This window comes from Coccidioides posadasii, chromosome 1 (assembly GCF_018416015.2).
Source record: "Coccidioides posadasii str. Silveira chromosome 1, complete sequence".
NCBI lineage: Eukaryota > Fungi > Ascomycota > Eurotiomycetes > Onygenales > Onygenaceae > Coccidioides > Coccidioides posadasii.
In genome coordinates, this window is record NC_089407.1 from 1,650,083 (window position 1) to 1,672,409 (window position 22,327).

Below are 22,327 nucleotides of genomic sequence, written 5' to 3' on the forward strand. Positions count from 1 at the left end.
CAGCACCTGCACTGCGACGGGTGCTTAATTGCCGGTTCCCAGCGCTCCACGCCCACGCCCACGCCCTCTCCGTCTTCCTCTCCCTTCGTCTCGCCTCTTACTCCTCTCCATCTCTCCCTCGACGTGGTCGTCGCGGGTCTGTCGCCCTTTTCCTCTTCTCCCCTTCCCCCGTCCGCCCTCTGCGAAATCCCACCCTTGGAACTCCCCCCGTCCACCGCCTCTTCCACCCTCCCAGAGTGCCGCTGAGGAGCGGGATCCCACGCTCCAAACTGGCACCATGCATAAGATCTCCAATTTCACAGGCCAGGCACGCCATGGATGGGAGCGGATGACCCCTGCCTTTGGCATGTCCCGTCCTCAGCATGACCTCGCCGGTTCCCATCCCTTCCGAAGGCCCGTTCCGCCTGCCATACCCTCTCCCCCGAAAAATGATGCCATCATAAACCTCTCCTTCAACGTCCCGTTCTCCTCGAATCTCTCTGGTCCGGACCCGGACGACGTCCTGCACTCGACACCCGGTGCTCTTCAGCGGTGGACCTACCCGGCCGGAACCCCGGAGGGCACCCCAACCCATAAACTTCCGGTTCACGCAAACCACATCGATTCCCTGAGAAAACTGTGTCGACAGATCAGCGAGAACAGTTCAGGTCGCATTGAGGCCACTGTCACATCATCAGAACCCAAGGCCCTCGCCTCGCTCCAGCTAAGGCCACAGGGCCTTGTCACCAATGTCTGCATCTCTGGTGAGACTGATCTCGTCTACCAAATGAGGGCTAAAATTTTTAAAGAGACGCCCTTTGCTCTGGTATGTTGTGCAGGATGACTTTCTGGCCTTTCTCCTTTATTACCTTTTTTTTTTTTTTTTTTTTTTTTTTTTTTTTCGCGATTTTTTTTATTTTCTTCCTACCCCCCCGGGAAACTTTGCTAACTACATATATAGCGGTGCGCCACAGTTGATATTGATGTGAACCTTGTCATGGATTCAAATTCCAACGCGATCAAGCAGAATGTTTTGAATCACCTTAACACGCTAGCAAGCTACACTGGTGTGGACATATTCTTGCTTAGTCCAAAGATCGTCGACGCTGACAGCGCTATTGTATCTTCATATGGATATTCGACCGAGAATGGGATTGATAACCGCTTTAGGATCGCGATATATGGTGATGTTGAGAGTGTGGAGCATGCGAAGACTAGGGTTTTGATCATGATTGATCAAATTGTGAGTTGATTTCCATTTAGATATTGTGCTCAAGCTCGGCTAACAAATTAAAGCTTAAACGACAAGTTGATGTTATGAAGCTTGAGCTGACGATGCATACCCTGGTCTGCGGCCGCACACGCCGAAACATCAAACTTATTGAAGCTGCTACAGACACTGCTATCTACTTCCCACCCTCATTCCCGAACGTTTATGGATACACGCCGCCTGGTGCTTATAGACGTGCTGATGATGAACTCTACATCACAGGCACTAGCCAAGAACAAATCGGCAAGGCAAAACAAAAGTTACATGAGTTGGTTCGGGGCGTCAAGGTCTATGTCAAGGATGTGTCTGTCACTCCAACTAAAATTGATAGTATTTTGCTTGATCGCCTGGACAAGGTTCGCAAGGTCATGGAGGCAAATGGATGCTATGTCCTCTTCCCTCAGCTTGGCAGTCAACACAACACTATCCGCGTCCAGGGAACAGAAATCCTGCAGGTAGAACGCACCATTCGAGAGCTGATGGCTCTGGTAAGCGCACTGTCCTAATTTTTTTATTTTTATTTTTTTTTTTTCCCCACTCCGTCCTAACTCGATGCAGGCCGGCCAGTTCTACGGCGCAACGTGGTGGATTATCCTTCCAGATAATGCGCCTCAGATGCGAGTTCCGTCGCCGTCGGATATCCGAACCATGTTATCCGATATTTGTGCCAATTCAGGTGCCGACGTCAGCTTTGATAAGTTGACTTTCACCATCCACGGTTCCGATGATGCCGTCAAGGCAGCTATGATGGTTATCCACCATATTCCATTTGTCAAACGTTCCCCACACCAGATGCGAGTGAAAATCGAGCTTGCCAACGAACATAAAGAGTTTGTCAGCGGCAAGAAGAACGGGAAAATTAACAAGATTATGGGCCAAAGTGAGCAACTCCATTCTATTAATGTGCTCAAAGCTTGTGCTAATGTTTCTCAAGGCAACGTTCAAATTATCTTTGATGGATTTAACGAATACAACTTCTATATCGATGTGTGTGCCAGCCAGTATGAGGCAGCACGCAACGGACTTGACTTGGTCGAACAAGAAATGCCAGCATCGATATCCTTCCACGTGCCCGATCAGTATCACAAACGTATTATCGGTATTGGTGGCCAGCACATCCAGCGCATCATGAAAAAATACTCCGTGTTTGTCAAGTTTTCCAATGCCATGGATCGAGGTGGTGTCAACAAAGATGACGATGACATCAGAGTCGAAAACGTGATCTGTCGCACACCCGCTCGTAATGCTCAGAACTTGGAGCTTGTGAAGCAGGAAATTATGGATATGGTAGAGAAAGTTGTATGTGATCATCGATTGATCCTACACATGTCGCTGGGCTAACAGACATCCTTAGGATGCAGAATTCGTCTCCGAAACTGTCCTTGTGAATCGTCTCTATCACCGGGAACTCATCGCTCGAATGAAGGAGATCGATGAGCTGGAGAAGAAATGGAACTGCAAGATCGACTTTCCTAGCACTGAAACGGCGAGTGACTTTGTCACCATCTCAGGCCCAGAATACCAAGTCCCACAGGCCGTTGATGCCTTTTTGGTATGACCTTGATGGGTTTCGATTTGTATTTGAATTAGATAGCTGACCGCTTTTAGGGAATGGTACCGGAAACGCACGAGATCTCGTTCCAGGGTTCCGAAGAGCTTCGGGAATTCTTTAAGACTACAGAGTTTGCGACTGAAGTTCGAAAGAAGCTTAAAGAGCAGTATGAAGTTGACGTTACTGTTGAAGCGACTGGAGAGCAGCCTTCTTCCGAAGCCAACTCACCACCTCCCGAAGACAGGCTTGTTCTTGGTTATACACGGAACAACGCTGGTGGATTGAAGGACGCTATTGATTTTCTTGTCTCGAGGCTTGTCTCGCATGGGCTTGATGCGACCACCGTCAAGGGATCTATTCCTCGACCAAAGTCAGACTCGTTTGAAGAGTCCTTGCCGTTCTTCGACTCCAAGCTTTTACAGCACGCCCCCGCTCCTCTCGTAACCGATTCTCCCACACGCCCTAATTTCTCGGATGACGCCAGTGACCGAGGTTCGATATTTGAGCGTCTTCGCAAGCCCGGCAGCATCTCTTCGTTTTCATCGTTTATCGGTCGCAAAAACCACTCTGGCTCCCCCGGCTCTTTCTTTAAGCACGCATCCAGCAATGCCTCAAAGGCATCGCTTGTTTCCATGGAATCCCGTGATAGCGGATATCGCAACCCGTGGAATGACTCTGGCGTGAATCTTCCGGAAGAAGATGTTTTCAACGCCAGCAGTGCGTGGCCATCTCGATTTGATAGTGCATTTCCCTTCGGTACCGCCCCTGGAGACATGACTCCGCGGCACGATCTCCGCGCATCTTTTGATAGCGGCCGTCCTAGTACTTCCAATTCTACTTCTGGATACCCGGCTCCTATTGGGCCACCTCGTTAAAGCACGGATCTTATTATCGGAAAATCAGTTGTCAGCAATATACCCCTTTGACCAAGTTTGCAATCGTTTATATGATACCACATTGAAAGTCAGTCAGAAAAGCAAAGTCTACAGCTAAGAAGGTCAGCCGGATGGGAGGGATGAGGTAAAGATATCATGTCGGTTTTGCTAAAAGGAGTAGTCGGCGGCGTTTATCCCTCGTTTGTTGTTTGATTCCCAACTTTTATTTTACTTTATCTCTCTAGGCCATTCATTTAACTGTCGTATCTTACATGCAGCAATTATCTCCCTCTGAGCTATTTCATACGTGGTTTGTGTGCTTTTGCCTTAACGGTCGATGCTCTTATGGTTTTTACGGGAGGTCTAAACTCATATCTCTTTTGAAAGTTATTTTGAACCCCGCAAATGATACCATGCTCTTCTCCCTCTTTTTGTTTTGCTCCAATCAATGATTTTCTTGTTTTTCTTTTTTAAATTGTTCTTACTTCTATATTATTTCTCCTCTCTTGCTACTCCATTCCCTTTTACTGTTTTTGCCTCTAGGAAGCAGGCAAATAAGGGTGAAGCGGGGGACGAATGATCTACGTGGCGTGAAAGTGGGATGGGGATGATGGGATGAATGGGTGGATTGTTGTTGAGTGGCCTTTTCTCTTTTATCTTTTCGGCTGAAAAATATGTTTTTCCTCCTCTATCTTAAATTTGTTTTTATGTTTCCTTAAATTTGAAGACTATTAAACAAAAATTCCTGTGAAAGCAACAGAAAAGAAATTCACATTGATTATTCTTTTCTTTTTTAATTCTTATTATTATCCTTTTTTTTCCCCACTTCTTCAAAGAATCTATATGTTTGGGACCATGGAAGTTTGGTTATTTGATTGAAGGAACATAATATTCAGTTCGACAATCAAGGGAGACTACAGAGTATCCTGGCCCTTTTCTGTCCCTAGACTACCTTATACATAGGACAGGTATAACATAGGTAGTTTTAAAAGCAATGTTTAGCAAGGTTAAAGTGAATTATGGTACTTAGTCTGCATGTTAACAAGATATTTCACAATGGGTACAGGCGTTCATTATACGCGCGACCTTGCGCAAACCAGCAATGCGAATTCAACCATTTAGGAACATATGTAAGAGGAAACACTGGGTGTATCAAACAAATTTGCTCTACTGTACGGAGTATGGATATATATATACCTTCATTTCAGAGAGAAAGGGAGAGACCAAAAAAAAGGAAAAATCATGCCCAACACAAATGTAAAGGAGAGACCAAGAGACCATGTATGAGATCGACCAGCTTTCAAATAGCACAATAATTCAATGCTCCATACAAACACCATAACAAGAAAGATAAGTGAAACAAGATAGCACATGTATTATTAGTTCGTTGAGGGAGAAAAGGACTGAAGAACATGCTTGATTAGAGAATTGTGCTCATTGTCCAAACAATTATTATTCAAAATGATAAGGATTATAATTTGTGCATGCTGAAAATAGAACAAAAGATTCAAGAAAAAAAACCGAGCAAATATTTGCATTTGAACTGCTTTTTAGAGTTGGCCTGAAAGAACTGCTTCAGTCGCTACAGAAGTAAGTTAGTATTTTGCCAGAACAGCCATATTTCTCGAGCTGGTTTGGAAGGGAACTTACCAGAATTAATGTACGCTCGTTTTGCGTCCAGCGGGATGTTAAATCTCCGTTCAAGTTCTTGTTTGACGCTCTTCTTCGTAACGGTCATCAAGTCAGCCGTTCTCAGAATGTCTCTGATCTCGGCTAGCAACGCATCGTCGGTCGGAAGACCGGCGAAGTCAGTCATTTCGAGGTCTGAGCCACGACCGAGGAGTTCAGAAGTGGGCAGAGATAGCCGCGAATGGCGGTTGTAATCCAGGTGAGAAGCTGGTCTTGTGGCGGGATATCCATATTCCGACATTGCTGGGTGGTACGACTTTGTTCGATAGGAGTATCCAGAGACTTCCGACTGGTCATCACGATGCGTCTGGGCTTCCCAGAGCTCAGCTTGATACTCCTCCCACTTCTTCTTAGGAATTGAAGCTGGATCAAACTTTCCCTCATCCGTGATAACGACCTTACGGCCTTTCTCACCAGTGACAATACGAGTATTACCCCATGTGAAGTCATCCATATGCCAAAAAGCATAGAGAGGCAGACCCAACGAGAACACAGGCATGGCAAGGAGATAAATTATCATCCATCCTACCATTTCCCATTTGCGGCGGAGAATGAAAATAATAGCCTGCAGACCGTAGATCGCTCCGAGCAAAATGAATGCTGTGATTGGAATGATGCCGGTGTTCATAGCCAGGAGTACAATGAGGTAGACAATATAGGCGACGGTCACAGGTTGAATGATTGTACTGAGAAGATCCACAAAAACAACAAACCTCATACTGAAGCAGCAGAACCCGCACAGTTGTTGGAGAGGAATGAGCTCGATCAAGTTGTGGACAGTCGAATTGATCCATCTGCGACGTTGGGACAAGAAGACGGCCCAGCTGTCAGGAGCAACAGTCCATGCATGCGCATTGAAAATATATTTGGTCTTATATTTTGGATGGTGCTTCAGAAGTAGGGTTGTCAGATATCGATCCTCTCCCAGATGGAGCAAGTTTTTCATGTGAAGCGTATCAACACGAATCTCTCCATAGGCATCTACAACTTCCTTGCTGACGAAGAGTGGCTTGCCTGTATCGGCGGCACGGATGCGGTACATACTGAAACAACCTGGTAAACAGGTCACAGAGCCAAAAAGACTTTCGAAGGCTTTCGTCAAGTTGTGGGAGATCCAGTATTCGTAGACTTGAATCATCGTGATCATGGAAGATTTGGCGTTGTTAAGAGCTGTCTCTCCGCAGAGTGCAATCACTCTCGTATCATGCAAGAATGAGGCGACCATTCGAGTAGCAGAATCTTGCGCAACAACGGTATCCGCATCAACCTGTAAGATGAACTCGTAGAATGTCGGATTTACACCAATAATATTGCGGACCTGATGATGCATTTCCAGTTCAAGCGGGCTCATCGGTGCGTTGTAATGGACGCGGTTGAGGAAGCGCATCAGAAGCATTTGAGAATCACGTTTTCCGCGGTTACCAGGTCGAGAAACCTCAGACGGCTTGCCAACTTTAACCACTACCAAAAATGGAACAATGTGACCTTGCACTTCGTACAGTCCGGAGTAAACCTTGCCCATGTTGTGCTGCCTCATGCCTTCTCCTAAACTTTCAAAGCTGAGTGGTTCGGGGTCAACAGTCTCTGGGACACCAAGGATATCGAGGACGATTCGAGGCGTGGGGCGGTCATTGCCCTGTCCAATGATCATACCGTCGCAAATAACCACGAGGAGTTTCCGTTTATCATCGTATTTCATCCGGGCCATCGAGTCAATCGCACGACGGAGAGACTCCTCATCTTCTGTATACGCTGGTACCTGGCAAATGATAAACTTATCAAGGTTTTCTGGGACATTCTTTCTTCCAAACTGCAATGCAGCCAAGAACTTAAAACCAATGATACTCGCCAGGAGAGCCGAACACGCAAGCACAAAATATTGAGAGAAGAGGCACTGCGTCGAATTTCGGGTGTCTAGGGCTCCGACTTTGAAGAGGTTGTTGAGGCAGACTTCCATATCGTAACGCAGTGTGCTGCTGAGGGGAAGTCTGTTGAAGTACTCGGTCAGATCATGCCCGGATTTTTGCTGGAACAAATCGACAACTCGGGAATCCATGAAATCCACGTCGACACCTGGTTTCGGTTTACCATCTTTGTCTCTAGTAATTCGACCTCCAATCATGTAGTCAGTGAAGTCATAAACCACTCCATTTATGACTCCGATGTACTGAGACTCCTTCTCAGCAAGCGTCTTGAGATGGCTCTTAGTGTAGCCAATCTCTCCTTTTTTGTAGTTTGCCCGTAGGTATCGCATTTGCTGAAAGTACCAGGTTGGTCGAGTATCATTTCTGAAGTGTCTGAAGTCATGGTACAGGAAATTTTTGTCGTTTCCGCTAACAACGTTCGCAGAACCCGATATATTGGTGGGAGTGAAGTCGAACAGCACTGAAGGATCAATGGGCCGTTGTGAGCCGCCTTTACCCCGACAAAGCGCAGAAACCTGCACAGGGAATAAATGCGTAGCATCAATTCCAGCATACTTTATCAGCGCCGATCGAGGAACAATACCCGGGTAATGGGCAGGTATAAAAGAGCCCAAGTCAAATACTTCTCCTCGAATGGCGGTATATGCGTTATGGTTGCCTTTCCCATCGTGAGACGAAAGTTCTTCAGCGGAGAAAACGTGTTGCGTCGGACAGATCAATCGCGGGAAAAGGATAATGAAAAATACCACAAAGCCACAGCTCAACCATATAAGAAGGTTGATAGCGAATTTTTCACGCCAAGCGACACGCACATCCTTTCTCTTCTTTCTCCCGACCCACTTGATCAAGAAATCAGGGATATAAAAGGTCAACAGATAAACGAGCGCAAGCCAGCGTTTGCGGCTTCCCGAGACGATGACGTCCTCCACTTCAACCATCTCTTTCTCGTTGCTTCGCTCTGCCATTTGCTCACGGGTTTCCAAATTCTTGAACATATCACCTGAGTTAAAGGCAGATGCGCCAGCATCCGACCGTGCATCCAATTCCCGGCTGCCGAAGTATCCTTGCTTATCATCCCCGTATATAAACGCTCCAGGGGTGGAGTCTCCAGAAGGCAAGAGACGGACTTTTGAATCTCCATATTGGTTGCCGCCAACATGGAGAAGGCCATCTCTGCCATCATCAGTACCTTCTCCACTAAAACTTGGAAGAACTCGCTCGCCAACTTTGGCCAGATCTGCCCAGCATCTTTCACTCAGGAAGACACCAGTGCTGCCAACGCGTGCCTCGTTGGTTGGCCACCTCTTCTCATCAACGATGAGCTGCGACTTTTCCTTGTCACTCCCAACAATGATCGATTCTGCTTCTGCAAGCCCAAGGAATTCAGCAAATGGTAAGAATACAGAGAAGTCCGCATTGCGGAGACGTTGGCTGATCTCGGCAATCCCCAACGTCTGCACTTGGGTCCGGACGCATTTGCTATCAAACTGATTTGCAATCCGCCTGTCATTTGGCTTAAGGCAGAAGACAAAATAAGGGTTCACATTTGACGCTGATAAGGATTTGGTTATATTGTCAAGAGAGGCGAGGAACTGGCCAGCTGCGCCCTGTTTTGGAGCACCAGCCACTGACCCTTTCTTACTGTTAGATCCGCCCTTCTTCGTACTGGTAGATGTACTAGCAAAGTCATCGGTGTCGTCAGCTTCGGACTGAGATCCAAAAGACGTAAACCTTGAGGGTCTGCTCATTTTCCGCCGTGCCATGCTCGGCATTCTCAATGGTTTCGAGCTGACTTGAGCTTGCATGATAGCATTCCTTTCCTTGGGATGGTGGATCGTTTGCAATGCTTCTTGACCGAACAGTTCCCGAACAAATCCACTCTTCGTAGAGCTAATGAGGTTAAGGAGGTCGCCAGATACCAGATCACCATTTTCTTCAATTAGGCCCTTAACGGGGTAATCAACTTCCCCTGCAAAATGCCTCACTGTGAATACAGCGGCAGCGTTTTGCGTAGCAAAGTTGCTGCCTGGGAGAATTGCGGTCGAGCTACCAACAGCTATAGCTGGGTTTTTATTCTCGAACCGTTTGCGAATACTCTCGAGGAACTGCAAGTCGGTTCGGGCGCGCTTGGTTTGATCGTCCAAAATGGAGAGGAGACCGTTGCCGTGTTTCAAAAGGCCCTTAACGGCATCGGAGTTGTCAAAATAGCTGGTTGCTGGGACGTTGACCTCTTCTGTTTCCAACATATCTGCCTGACGCTCAAAGAAGTTTTGCAAACAATAATGATAAAGGGACTCGGTAGCAGCATTGTTCAGCAATTGATCCAAGGTCGAATTTGTCGTAGACATCTGGGCAAAACCAGGGAAATCAACAACGGAAATGGTGTTAGCCACGGCGTCCTCGGCAGCGCAGATCCGCTGATTGATGTTTTCAATCACATAGGCAACTAGAAGAGCATAGAGTGTCCTTGCAAACCCATCTGCGTTTGTTCGGGCGCCCTGGGGATCAAGCATAACGGTTACCCGTTCTTTATGGATTGTCTTCGTCTTATATCCCAAACTTGTTTCAAGTTCATCGACACTCAGACCAAGGAAGGCGGCAACAATACTTAGAACATCCTTGTTTTTGACGACGGTGATGGTCTCACCGCCCTCGTGCGAATATCCACCACTTTCATCCGCCCCTGTCCTCGTAGCCTGACCTGTGGTGAATTCAAGTTGTCCGATATGCAGGATACAAGCCAGGATTTGGCAAATTTCTGCGATCTCGCTTCGGGGGAATTCCAGTTTCCGCAATGCCGTCTTAAAGTGCTGGAATCCTTCCGCATCGTTGATTCCGACCTTTAATTGGGTCGGGTGTCCGAGATATCGCCAGCGCTTGTGTGACGCTTGGGATGAAGATCGCTTGGTTGGGCCACTCGAGATAACATCGCCTGAACTAGAAAGACCTAGATGTGTCTTTTCGGCTGGACTGGTCCCCGCCAGAAGGTAATACAAAACATGAAAACTTCGCTCTCCCGTAGGAACAGACGCTATTCTGCTCCGCTCCAGCCGGTGATCTAAAAGCTTCCCACCAATCAAAGTCGGATTTACGGTGGACGATGCATCATATTGTAGCTCGAAAAAGAGACCGGCTTTTGACGCAGTTGGCGTAGTAACGGCTTTTGTAGTTGTCAGTGTGTCAAAAACAAATGCCGCAAGGGACAACTTGGTAGATAGCGGGGTTGAGGTGAATGAGAGGAGCGAAGATAACAGGTGAGATCGAATAGTTGTTTTGCCTGAGCCAGATTCACCTCTGCGACAGATCAGCATCGCAGAAAAAAGTGTGTCAGAAAGAGGGAGAGAGAGAGATTCGACGTCGAGAATATGTTGCGAGCACCAACTGGGGATACATACAGGAAAACAACAGCTTGATTTTCCCCCCTTGACCCCAATCTTGTCCAGGCTCGCCTTGCCAAATCCTCCGCCTCCCCCATGGCGCTTCCTTCCTTGAGTCCATCAGGACCTTTTGTTGAGGATGTATACGTATTCAGGCATATCAGAGCATGCGAAGAAAGGCGAGCTGTGGGGAGGGAGACATGGAATCTAAGAGATAGATGATATAGGTCAGTAAAAATTTGAACGCACAACTTTGAGAAACACGATATCATCTCTTACCGGCTGGCAAGGTGGGCCGTCAGTTGAGTGTCGGACTGCAGGTGATGGGGCAGCGAGGGGAGAGACGACTGGGCATGGGACGGGGCCGCCGCCATGGTAAACTACAACCGTGGTGCTCCGCGGATTTGGCACGAAGCTAGGAACAACAACGAAGATAGGTCTGCTCAACCGCAAGAACGGCGAGATCGGGACGGGAATCTAAGCAAGAGCAATGGGTCCAGGCATTAATGACGGGAGGGCTGACGACAGGCGCAAACAAGAAAGTCACTGCAAGCGGAGCCAGAAGGGCCAGGGAAAAAGTGCTAAAAGAGAAAAGAAAAGAAAAGGAAAAAAAAGAAGGATGAAAAAGGGTAGATGTGAGAATTGAGTGGCGGCTATCGAAAGCAACCCTTGGAGAAAGTAGAACCACAAGAGGCCGTCGAGCGAGCTGCTGGGGACTTTTCGAGTTTGGACGGACAAAGTAGCGGGAGCGTTAACAGAAGCCACAGTAGCGAGTGAATCAAACGATGGGAGGGTGGGTGTGCTCCGAAGGGAAAGGAAACGAGTGCCCTTCTGCAGAGAAAACCACGCCGGGGATTGCGATGTCGTTGGAATGGAATAGTCGTTGTCGTCGTCGATAACGTGGAGGACAAAACTGGTAAGATGTAAACTCGCCTTTGAAACCGGTATCGATACCACATACCAGAAAGTACGGTGTCTTGAAATTTACGTTTATAACTTGGATCTACGGCGATTCCATTGGCCAGGCTACGCGACCGTCTTTGGAAACAAGGTTACGCTAGTACCGTACCACTCGTTCGAGTCGTCATTACGGTTCGGGGAAGGAGGAAAAGAAAAGGACATGAGTTAATCGAGAGAAAGCGGAGCCGCGATCGACCCATTACATTAGCTGGGAGGGTCGAGAAGACAGAGGAAGACAGCCAGTGCAAAGGGGAAAAAATAAAAAAAAAAGCTTGCAGCAGATTCTCTCTTGGTGGTGAGCAGCACCTGATCTGCCCTAGAGAGACGATTTTTCTTTTTTTTCTCGTTTTTTAATTTTTTTCCCTTTTATCCCCCCCAGCGCCGCGGTTTGAGGTGCTGGCATTGGCCCGGCACCAGCTGGCACCAACCAACAAGGGCATACAGGCACAGCCAGCCAATTGACTCTGCGCTCGCCACCGGAAACCGCCTGCTGGTCCGTGCACGCTATTCCGGACCCCTACTTTCCGCTTCGGGAATAGTGCCGGGATTTGGACCAAGACCACCAATCAAAAGCACCCGCATTTGCTGATGTCAGCGGCCTCTTCCCACGCCGTTCACGTGACTCCCCCCTTTCCCCTTTTTTTGTTGTCTTTTGGTACTTTGGTTCTTTGTTTCTCCCCCGGCGAGATCAACTTTGCGGATCGAAATTAGCCAGGGAGGCGTTTCATCGTCCCAGATCATCCCAGGGTCGAGCCTGAAGAACCCGTGCTTCCCTGCACAGGAGAGCTAGGAAATTTTTACAGCTTATAAACGAATGACCGTGAATTTCCTTCCAGCGAGGCGAGGGTTGGGAGGGTTTGTGAGACATTGAGGGTTGAGATGGTGGGATGGGTTTCCCCGAGGAGCCACCCAAGGTCTGTGGAGCTCGCAGCCAACTGAAACATAAGACTTTCATGTGCCCACTCGATCCGGTTCTGCAGAGACGAAGAGCATGCGGGCTTGACCGATTTTCTCTTGTTTTCCCGTCACAACCCTTCTGTTGTTATATTTGGACATACCTTTTTCAGAGATCTTGGCGGCTCAGCCTCGCTTGCGGTCCACGGAGTCGACGAATTCTTCAGGATTTCCCGCCGCTGTCAAGTGACGGGTCTCGACGTTGAATCCCAACTGACTCGCATCAGCCATATCATCATCCTCCTCTGTGATTCATTGTGGTCAAAAAAAAAAAAAGAAAAAAGCCCGTCGACCGCTCCGATTAGGATTTCAGGCACCTGGTATTTGGCTTATGTAACTATATGTACTGTAACTGTTCGTATGTGTAAATACGTGACCTGCATGCCGTAACGCAACAAGTACCAGAAGTGAGACAGGCCTGACAGGCTTCTCGACGAGCAAAGGATCACCGTCAAGAGCAACATCAGCACCTTCGCTGCCCTGTCTGGCCATCCTGAATCTTCCTGTCTTTCATTTATTCCTTGCTGCTTACCTCACTTGCTTTGCTTCGTTGAGTAGAGCGAGGGAGACCCTGAGGCTTTTTTTTCCTTCCCCCGGTTTGTCTTTCGGCTTCATATCACCTTCGTTTTTTTTTGTCTACGTCGTTGTAGAGCAGTCGAGATATGCCCTGGCTGCCCGCAAAGAAGATCTATCACCCATAGATCTCGAAAAAATATCTACCGCAGACCTTGCACCGACATCACCCTTCTCTATCCAGTGGCCGGTTGCGGAAACGCAACTTCCAAACCTCCCCCCCCCCCCCCAAAAAAAAAAAGGGACAATCGTGCCACCCGTTTGATATTCAACCGTCATCGTTATCTGAAAGGGAGACCGCCCGTTTCGTACCAACCGAACCCGAGTCGCCCGCCAGCTAACGGCCTGGCTCGATAACCATGGCGAACCGCATGTCAGTATATTCTACCTCATCGTCCGGTCCAGGGCCCCGCCCCGCCGGACAGCAAGCATCACAGGTCTCGACCACCACGCTGCTCAACGCCCTTCATACCTGCTATCTCTCCGGACAACCTTATCAGCTTGACTCTGCAACGAGCATAGTCGTGAACACCGCTTTAACAGCTACTACGCCAGGGCACAATGGCGAGCTGGGCGGCACTATAGATCTTAACGTAGCACGGAGAGCGTGGGAGCATGCCCGACGGAGAGCAGAGGATGGGTGTATTGTATTATGGTTTGTCTTGACATATTCCTATACTTTCGCCCCAAACAGCTAACAACTCTGTATTTAGCTCGTCGCATCAAAATACACCCTCTCTCCTTCCAGCCTTTTTGGCATCCTTGCCATTACCCACACCGGAGATAGCCTATACAGCCCTAGCCGCAATTCGACCCTTCGTTTCTCAAGTCACCCCGTTCAACCCCGCCCGCTTGCTCTACTCTTCCTTTGCCGTGACTTACACGTTCGCCCTGACAGGAAGAGTCACTGATGTAAACTTAGCACTGTCGACATCTGGTGTCAACATCACCGATGGGCTCGCGAGGATTCCATCCGAACCTGGCCATCGTGCATTTGATGTCTTTTACTACCTCCTCTCCTCGGCATCGACACCGGCAGAAAGAGAGTTCCTCGGCCTGAAAAGACCAGAGGCGTATTCCTTCCTTAACAGGTCTCAAACTTACGATCCACCATCCTACCTCCCTACCACCGACGATGGCGCCTCCGCAGAGGATTTCCGAGCCAATCTCAAAGCTATCGGCATCAAAGGAGCGGCCCATCGCAGCTTGCTCTCAGTCCTGGCCGGTTTGCTTAAATTGGGCAACACCGCGGGGTTCCTCGTCGAAGAAGACGAATTGGAAGACCTCTGCGAGGACATTGGGGGCCTTCTCAATGTCGATCCTATCGTTCTTCTCAAAAACTGCTCGACAGAAGACCGAGAGTCGCTCGTCTTGGGTTTATACGAGACCCTCCTTGACTGGGTCATTTCGAAAGCTAACGAAGCCATTCGCCTGGAGTTACATGCCTCGCATGATAATGGTTCGAGCGATGGCAGACCCAGTGCTCGAACACCTCTAAGTGAAGAAGAGAGTGGAGATACGGTTAGCATCACTGTTGTGGATATCCCGGACGAGGCACTAGGAAAAGCTGTCGCTCTGCGGGGCGTATTTGATGATTCTCTCGGCATAAATGCTGAAATGAAAGAGGATGGAATCAACATGGTTAACCCAGGTCATGCTATCGTTAAGGAAATGGAAAATGCCGTAGCTGAGGTGGAACGTGAGCTGGGTATCATGGGTGGCAATGCCGGTCGCCTACGAGAACGGGAACGAGACAGAATACAAGGAGTGCTTGAGAAAGTTGGAGTTGAATTAGAATCCGGGGCTTTCCTGAAAAAGGTGCTATATCCTGACGAAGGAGGAGATCTGAACTTTGGCAGAAGGGGACGCTTCGACCTCAATGCTACTCTTGGTAGCAGCAGGGTCTGGTATCACCTCTCAATGCACCCGGTTGATGACCACCCGGCAGCAATCGCATCTCTACCCTCGGTCAGCTCGGCGTGGTCAGCAGGGACAGTTTCGCGTCAACTACGTGCTTGGAGACTTGCTGAATGGGCCAATCGCCGCAACAAACACCTTGACTTCACCGCAGACTTTGACGTTGACGAATTCGTTAGTCGATATGCTCTTCTAGGCTGCCACGAAGGCAAAGATGGCGTGGAAAATTGGATCATTGAACGAGGCTGGAGTAACGGTGACGTTGTAGTCGCAAGGGAGAGAATCTGGATGCGTGAAGGGGCTTGGTGGGAGGCAGAATCGATGCTCGACTTGAAAATTCCAACGGCACCTGTAAATCCCTTCGCCACCCCGGCGGCTACTACTCCCTTCGATGGAACCTACGGAGCTCCGTCACCAGCGACGGCAAGTGGATTCTTCCCCCCAGATAACATGAGCACTTTAGGCAGCCGAGAGAATCTCGTGAATCGCCAATCACAAATGCCAAGAGCACCTAGCGCCCTTGGAGGAACTCGTTCCATTGCGCCTACTACCGTATCTCAGCCTGTTCAGGTTTCGTCTGGAGACTACGGCCTTGGACCCAAGGGTGACGACCGACAACATGAAAACGTTTATTACGATCAAGACCTTGGTAAATGGACTGCTTTCGATCCCGAGTTTGGAGACCCGAAAAAGATCGAGGAGAAGAAAATACCAACCAGCCGCCGCGTTTGGTCTGCTTTTGTATGGGCTGTCACGTTTTGGATTCCATCATTTGTTCTTCGTTTCGTGGGTCGGATGAAGCGCCCAGACGTTCGAATGGCCTGGCGTGAAAAAGTGACTCTCATCCTCCTTATTTTCCTTCTCAACGCTTCAATTGTATTCTACATCGTCTTCCTCGGTGACCTACTCTGTCCGAACAAAGACAAAGTCTGGACGGATAAAGAGGTTAGCTATCATCAGGGCGAAAATGATTTCTATGTCAGCGTCCACGGGAAGGTCTACGATATAAGCAAGTTTTGGAAGATTACTCACACCACTAACCGATATCCCACAACAAAAGATCAGATGATACATTTTGCTGGGAAGAATATGGACGCGTATTTCCCGCTGCCCCTTTCTTACGCTTGTCCTGGATTTGATATTGGCAAGCAAATTGAATTGCAACACAATGATACGAGTGCTGTTGAATTCCCGCAGGCTGTCCATAAGGCTGGTCCCGAATTCCAACCCGATCCTACTCTTGCACTGAGAAGAATTGATTGGTATGCAAGGACCTTTTTGCCCAGAATGAAGGAGTATTACAAAGGAGATCTGGTGCATTCGAGGAAGTCCTTACCCCGGGAAGCCGAAGAGCGTTCTAGGCAATGGGCATCCATCAATGGAAGAGTTTACGACTTGACCGACTACTTTTATACCGTTGGAGTGCAGAACAACCTGAAACAATACGACTTCCTTCCTCGAGCCGTAACCGACCTGTTTAAAAATAATGCTGGTGCCGACATTACGGAACAATGGCGAGACACAGATGACTTCCGAAAGAGTATGACTTGTCTTAACAACCAATTTTACGTCGGCATATTAGATTTCAGAGAAACACCCCGATGTGAGGTCAACAACTACATTCTTCTGGCGTTCACCATTATTCTTTGTTCCGTTATTCTCGTCAAGTTCCTTGCGGCTCTCCAGCTGGGAACCAAACGGCGACCCTCACCTCAGGATAAATTCGTCATCTGCCTTGTGCCGGCGTATACAGAAGGTGAGGATCAGCTTCGCAAGGGACTTGATTCGCTTACAGCACTGCAATATGACAACAAACGAAAACTCATCTGTGTCGTCTGCGATGGTATGATTGTTGGTGGAGGTAACGACAGGCCTACGCCGAAGATTGTGCTGGACATTTTGGGCGTTGACCCAAAGATTGATCCGCCAGCCCTTCCGTTCAAGTCAGTTGGCGTTGGAAGCGAACAGCTTAACTATGGCAAGGTCTACTCCGGCCTTTACGAATATGAAGGAAATGTTGTTCCATATATTGTCGTCGTCAAAGTCGGAAAGCAATCCGAACAGGGCAAGTCAAAGCCAGGAAACCGTGGAAAGCGTGATTCGCAGGTTATGCTTCTTAATTTCTTGAACCGCGTGCACCATCGCTCGCTCATGTCTCCACTGGAACTGGAAATGTTCCATCAAATCAACAACGTAATTGGTGTCGACCCAGAACTTTACGAATACGTGTTCATGGTCGACGCCGACACTAGTGTTAGAGAAGACTCGCTGAATCGTCTTGTTGCGAGCTGCGCGAACGACGCCAAAATTGCTGGTATTTGTGGTGAGACGAGCTTGCAAAATGAAGAGCGTTCTTGGTGGACCATGATTCAGGTCTATGAATATTACATCTCTCATCATTTGGCAAAATCTTTCGAATCGCTCTTTGGTAGTGTGACCTGTCTTCCAGGGTGGTAAGTTGTCTTTTCCCCTTTTGATGTACGTCCTTGAGTACCACGCTAATTCTTCGCACAGCTTCTGCATGTATCGACTCCGGACAGCAGACAAGGGCCGACCACTGATTATATCCGACAAGGTTATCGCCGAATATGCTGACGGTGATGTTGATACACTGCACAAGAAGAACCTTTTATCCTTGGGAGAAGATCGATACCTCACGACATTGATGACCAAGCATTTCCCAAGTATGTCGTACAAGTTCATCCCCGACGCATACGCCAGCACAGCTGCACCGGAAACCTGGAGCGTTTTGCTTTCACAAAGACGTCGTTGGATCAATTCCACGATCCACAATCTGGCAGAATTGATGTTCCTCAAGGACCTGTGCGGCTTCTGTTGCTTTAGCATGCGTTTTATTGTGTTCATCGACCTGTTTGGTACGATCATCCTCCCGGCGACAACAGTATACTTGGGATATCTCATCTATCGTGTGGCAAGTGGCACGGGTCAATTCCCTGTGATCTCAATCGCGATCCTCGCAGCCGTCTACGGTTTACAGGCCATCATTTTCATTATCAAACGTCAATGGCAACACATTGGATGGATGATCATCTACATCATGGCCTACCCAATTTACAGTTTTATCCTCCCCATTTATTCGTTCTGGAACCAAGACAATTTCTCATGGGGTAATACCCGTATTGTCCTTGGCGAAAAGGGTGATAAGCGAGTCGTTGCGGTGGATGACGAAGGATTTGACCCTCGAAGCATTCCTCTTCAACGCTGGGACGACTATGCTCTCATGAACAATCTTCCTGGTCGCCGAGGTAATTCCATGGGCCAGGAAAAGCCTCATCAGCAATATTACGATGACGGAGGGCTCGAGATGGACGATATGCATTCGGTTTACTCGTCAGTGAAGCCAGCATCTACGATTCTAACCGGATTCCCTAATCAGGGCATGCACCACACACCCTATGTCCTCCCGCACTCTACAAATCCTTTGGCTGTTCCAGGCAACAGAAACTCCCATATGACGCAGTTCACTCAATACACTGATAATCCCCAGGCTCGCAACTCCCGCCACATGTCGATTGGAAATCTAAGCCATTATCAAGATAATCCTGCCAATGCCAGCCGTCTCAGTGGAGTTGGAATGCTTACTCCCGACGGCCATCCAGGAGTCTCTCAGCGACAGAGTATGCGTAGTCCCCTGTCACGGCCAGCCAGCACCATGATCGATTTCAGAAATCCACCAAATCAGGGACCGGACGAGACTGCTATTACAGCTGCTATCCGGTCTTGTCTTGCGGAGGTGGATTTAGACAGTGTGACCAAGAAGCAAGGTTCGTACATTTGATATTGACCACACTGACCGTTAAATATGCTAACGATCATGTAGTCCGAGCGCTTGTTGAGCAAAGGTTGCAGACAACATTGACGGGCGACAAAAAAGCCTTCCTTGATCGCCAAATCGACCACGAATTGGCAAATATGTAAAATCCTTTGTGCTAATCAAGCACCGCTTGCCCACTCTCGGAACACACACCTGTTTCATACTAACCTTGCAACTTGATTTTGATAATCCTGGTCGGGGACCGGACTAATCTATGCATGATTTTTTTTAATAATGTTGCCTTTTCATGCATGCTCTTTTGAATAAACAACTACTAATTCCAACTGATTTTATGTCCTTGCTGCATTTCTCACTTGGGGAAAAAAAAAAAACCAAAACATGAACTGACATGCCATGAATTTGGTAATATACACGTGTCTTAATAATACTTTCCTACAACATACTTTTGTGGACTCCCGTCTAATTCCCTTTATTTTAATTGTCCTGCCTCATCTCATGCCTCTTGTCTTGTGTGTATTTGTGGGTTTTAGCTTTCTCTCGGTGTTATCCCATGGATTGTTTGGAAAATGGAGAATCTAAGTCATTTCTGCCGCTCTGTCTCTCCTTTGAATGTTTCTCCTTTGCTTGAAAGTCTCATCTGTTCTGAGCGCTGATAAACATTATGTTCAGTATATAATCCCGCTAAGCTTTTGTATTTACATCATCACTACCCAACTCTAATAAAGGGAGCATGGACGAACAAACTTGATCAGCATCTGGCAATGACTGTTTCCAAATGCTGTATGCCAACATTAACATCTCCAAGAATCCAATCTTGTCAACACAAAACAGGTCCAAGAGCAATATATGAATACAATGGACCCCACAGCAAAGGAAATTAGAAAGCTAAATGACAGTCACTACCACTATATGCTGGCTTCTCTGACAATGTTCCTGGGTTTCCTCAAAACCCACCAACACCCCTGACCCTCTTGATCGCCCCCACGATCCCTCTCATCCAGCTAAACCTCCCGGGATCGGTCCCGATCGAGCCAACCGCTATCTCTCCGGTTTCTGGGTCATGCCAGCATCCATCTACCTTGCTCACGGCTCCATAAGTCGCAGTGTTTTGATTTCTGCACAGGGCATCCAGCCAGGACCGGCAGATCAGAGGAGAGTCAAGAAGGACGTTGGTTTCTTGGCTGTGGAAGAATGATTGCGTGTCGAGATTTGCGCTGCCTGTAAGAAATTACATATTAGTTCGAAAGGTTTAAAGCAAGAGCGGGAGAGAAAAAATGAGTTGAGGATCTCGAACCTTGAATAGCAACTTTTTCATCAATGATCATAAGCTTGATATGGCAGCTCCGCTTCTTGAACTTGTTGTGGATAGGCCTGGTCTGGTCTTTGCCTACATAATTATAGATACGTAGTCTCGATTTATCCTCGTTTGTGGATAGTGAATTATAAAGACGATTGCACGTCATTTCATTGATTCCATTTTGGAAGGGGAGCAATTGACCTGCATCGTTGTATCCCAAACAAAGGAAGCACGTTACTATGACGCCGCGCCGGACTGCATCGAGAAGTGGCGTAAGCAAACGCTCCGCATTGAGGTTTGGGGTCTGGATGAAAACGGAATGCTCGGCATTTCCGATTGCGGCTAGGAAAGCAGCATTCTGGGGAGTGTATATACTAGAATGATTCAATGCTGTAGGAGGTAAGTGATCTAATGGCGGCAGTTGGGTGAAATATGGATAGAGGTTAACCCACCTCCCCAAGGTTCCCGGTTCACCATGGCCATTGGGAACGGTTCATGAGGCGGATGTAATATGTATGGTGTCATATGATCATCTTCATCCCATTCAGGGGCGTCACCAGTAATGTCTGGTCTCGAAACAATATCTAAGCAACAATTAACAACTGTGAAAGGTCGTTGTGGAAGTACGTACTCAGATGTCGAGTCACGCAATCTCGCCTAGTTTCCTCTGGGCGTGGTGTGAGTGATGCTGTTATCCTGGCAGTCTCAGCAACAATGTCTGCATCATAATGCGGCTCATCGGGGGTGTGTTCGGGTAGAAGCTTGTCTTCAGGCTTTTCCGCATAAATTGTGCTTCAAGCTACTGTTAGATCTGGATTTGGGCATTTGAAAGGGTATCGTACGTGGGATCTCCTTGGCTACTCCATACACTATCATTTCGGCCGTGATTTGTAAAGAGAAATGGATAACTTGGAGGTACCATAGATGCAGCTGGAGTATCAATAAGGGGCAAAGGAGGATTCAGAGCAACACTCCACGAAATGAGAGCCATGTCGTAAAACGAGTCAACGATCGGGCCCTCGAAGCGGACCATCATTTCAAGATTATCGTTATCCTATATTTCGTTAGTATTTCAACTATGATGTGTGCGACCTTGTTGTGTGTATTGCGAACTTGAATATTGTTGCTCTCAAGAAGGGCGACCTTTCTGTCAACAATCATAAATTTGGAGTGCAGAGTGCCGGCGACAGGACGGTGGTAATTTAGAACTTGAAGATCAATGTTCGGAATCTCTTGCGGTCCAGGAAGCTGTATTTTGGAGCTCATAACCTGCTTCGCGCAAACCGGTTGACGATTGTTCAAAAACTACAGTATCTGTAATTAAAACCAAGCCCGGCAAGGTCGCCTGGTGCTTGCCGACAGCATACCTGCTTCAAGTTGCCACGATCATACATCAACTTGATCACCACCTTCGTCCCTCGTAGACCAGCACGATGAGACAACTCCCTCATTGCATTGGTCAGGAATCGCGAATTGTCTGAATATATCCAATAACTGGTCATCAGAATGACTTCTTTTTCAGCACGCACAATGCAATTGGACATATGACGGCAAATATCGGGCAATGGTCCGATAATAGTCATGGGCACGACGCCGCAGCTGCCCATCAGCGACGGAGATACGAGACCAGACATTAGGTCTTTTGCAAGGGAGCACAAAGCATCTTGGTATATCTGCCCGTTATCTTAGCCGCGCACGGTTTCCACGACAACCAAAAAGGGCGCACTTTAAGGAAAAGGTCACTTGGGCGCTGAGAGCCCCATTTCCCACATTGAAACGCAACTTCTAAGTCTTTAGAGTCTGGAACAGGTAGTTTTTCGGACCTAGGCTCCCCGGGGAACTGGCCGTCCGCCCTTTCAAGGAACCTAGCAACTACATCGCGAGGAGTTGCTTCTGGATCCTTTGCCAGTTCCGAGCTGACGCTGATTTTGTTCTGGCATAGAGCACACATCCGCTTAGGTATCATTGAGCACCGGGTTCTGTTTGGGCTGGTTGGCTGATATGAAAGTAGGGCCAGGACCAAAAAAAGGAGCGCAGGCGATATCCGAAGACATACGTTTATCAGCAGCCGGGCAAGGTTTCCTAGGAAGAGTCGTTTCAAAAGGCACAAATAACCAGAGGAGACAGAGGCCATTTCCACACCATTTAAAATCAGTAAGCGTT

At 48.0% G+C, this 22,327-nt stretch overlaps 4 protein-coding genes across 4 annotated transcripts; 2 read left to right on the forward strand and 2 right to left on the reverse strand.

The window, feature by feature from the left end:
* Window positions 1-212: 212 nt before the first annotated feature.
* Window positions 213-4,434, forward strand: D8B26_000471 (uncharacterized protein). The gene is made up of 7 exons (XM_003071286.2): window positions 213-805; window positions 941-1,222; window positions 1,276-1,737; window positions 1,808-2,129; window positions 2,184-2,548; window positions 2,604-2,801; window positions 2,858-4,434. The coding sequence occupies exons 1-7, from the start codon at window positions 278-280 to the stop codon at window positions 3,674-3,676; spliced, it is 2,976 nt and encodes a 991-aa protein (XP_003071332.1). The 5' UTR covers window positions 213-277; the 3' UTR covers window positions 3,677-4,434.
* Window positions 4,435-4,701: 267 nt separating this feature from the next.
* Window positions 4,702-11,521, reverse strand: D8B26_000472 (uncharacterized protein). Its single transcript, XM_003071287.2, has 4 exons — window positions 10,947-11,521; window positions 10,686-10,874; window positions 5,327-10,584; window positions 4,702-5,258 (listed from the first exon to the last, which is right to left on the reverse strand). The coding sequence occupies exons 1-4, from the start codon at window positions 11,039-11,041 to the stop codon at window positions 5,227-5,229; spliced, it is 5,574 nt and encodes a 1,857-aa protein (XP_003071333.2). The 5' UTR covers window positions 11,042-11,521; the 3' UTR covers window positions 4,702-5,226.
* A 1,199-nt stretch (window positions 11,522-12,720) lies between these two features.
* D8B26_000473 (uncharacterized protein) lies at window positions 12,721-19,611 on the forward strand. Its single transcript, XM_003071288.2, has 4 exons — window positions 12,721-13,809; window positions 13,868-17,524; window positions 17,586-18,856; window positions 18,913-19,611. The coding sequence occupies exons 1-4, from the start codon at window positions 13,514-13,516 to the stop codon at window positions 19,008-19,010; spliced, it is 5,322 nt and encodes a 1,773-aa protein (XP_003071334.2). The 5' UTR covers window positions 12,721-13,513; the 3' UTR covers window positions 19,011-19,611.
* Window positions 19,599-22,305, reverse strand: D8B26_000474 (uncharacterized protein). Its single transcript, XM_066123241.1, has 8 exons — window positions 21,891-22,305; window positions 21,532-21,837; window positions 21,278-21,469; window positions 21,007-21,218; window positions 20,796-20,956; window positions 20,617-20,748; window positions 20,162-20,554; window positions 19,599-20,085 (listed from the first exon to the last, which is right to left on the reverse strand). Exons 1-8 carry the CDS (start codon window positions 22,296-22,298, stop codon window positions 19,811-19,813), a joined length of 2,079 nt encoding a protein of 692 aa, XP_065979315.1. The 5' UTR covers window positions 22,299-22,305; the 3' UTR covers window positions 19,599-19,810.
* Window positions 22,306-22,327: the final 22 nt, after the last annotated feature.

Coding starts and splice junctions, on each gene's coding strand:
- D8B26_000471 (XM_003071286.2), top strand. CDS start 278: ATGCATAAGATCTCCAATTTCACAGGCCAGGCACGCCATGGATGGGAG. Junction 1,738..1,807: donor TTCGAGAGCTGATGGCTCTG/GTAAGCGCACTG, acceptor AACTCGATGCAG/GCCGGCCAGTTCTACGGCGC. Junction 2,549..2,603: donor TGGATATGGTAGAGAAAGTT/GTATGTGATCAT, acceptor AGACATCCTTAG/GATGCAGAATTCGTCTCCGA.
- D8B26_000473 (XM_003071288.2), top strand. CDS start 13,514: ATGGCGAACCGCATGTCAGTATATTCTACCTCATCGTCCGGTCCAGGG. Junction 13,810..13,867: donor GATGGGTGTATTGTATTATG/GTTTGTCTTGAC, acceptor CTCTGTATTTAG/CTCGTCGCATCAAAATACAC. Junction 18,857..18,912: donor CAGTGTGACCAAGAAGCAAG/GTTCGTACATTT, acceptor ACGATCATGTAG/TCCGAGCGCTTGTTGAGCAA.
- D8B26_000474 (XM_066123241.1), bottom strand. CDS start 22,298: ATGGCCTCTGTCTCCTCTGGTTATTTGTGCCTTTTGAAACGACTCTTC. Junction 20,749..20,795: donor TTGCGTGACTCGACATCTGA/GTACGTACTTCC, acceptor ATTGTTGCTTAG/ATATTGTTTCGAGACCAGAC. Junction 20,086..20,161: donor TGAAAAAGTTGCTATTCAAG/GTTCGAGATCCT, acceptor AATTTCTTACAG/GCAGCGCAAATCTCGACACG.
- D8B26_000472 (XM_003071287.2), bottom strand. CDS start 11,041: ATGGCGGCGGCCCCGTCCCATGCCCAGTCGTCTCTCCCCTCGCTGCCC. Junction 10,875..10,946: donor ACGGCCCACCTTGCCAGCCG/GTAAGAGATGAT, acceptor TCTATCTCTTAG/ATTCCATGTCTCCCTCCCCA. Junction 10,585..10,685: donor AATCAAGCTGTTGTTTTCCT/GTATGTATCCCC, acceptor GATCTGTCGCAG/AGGTGAATCTGGCTCAGGCA.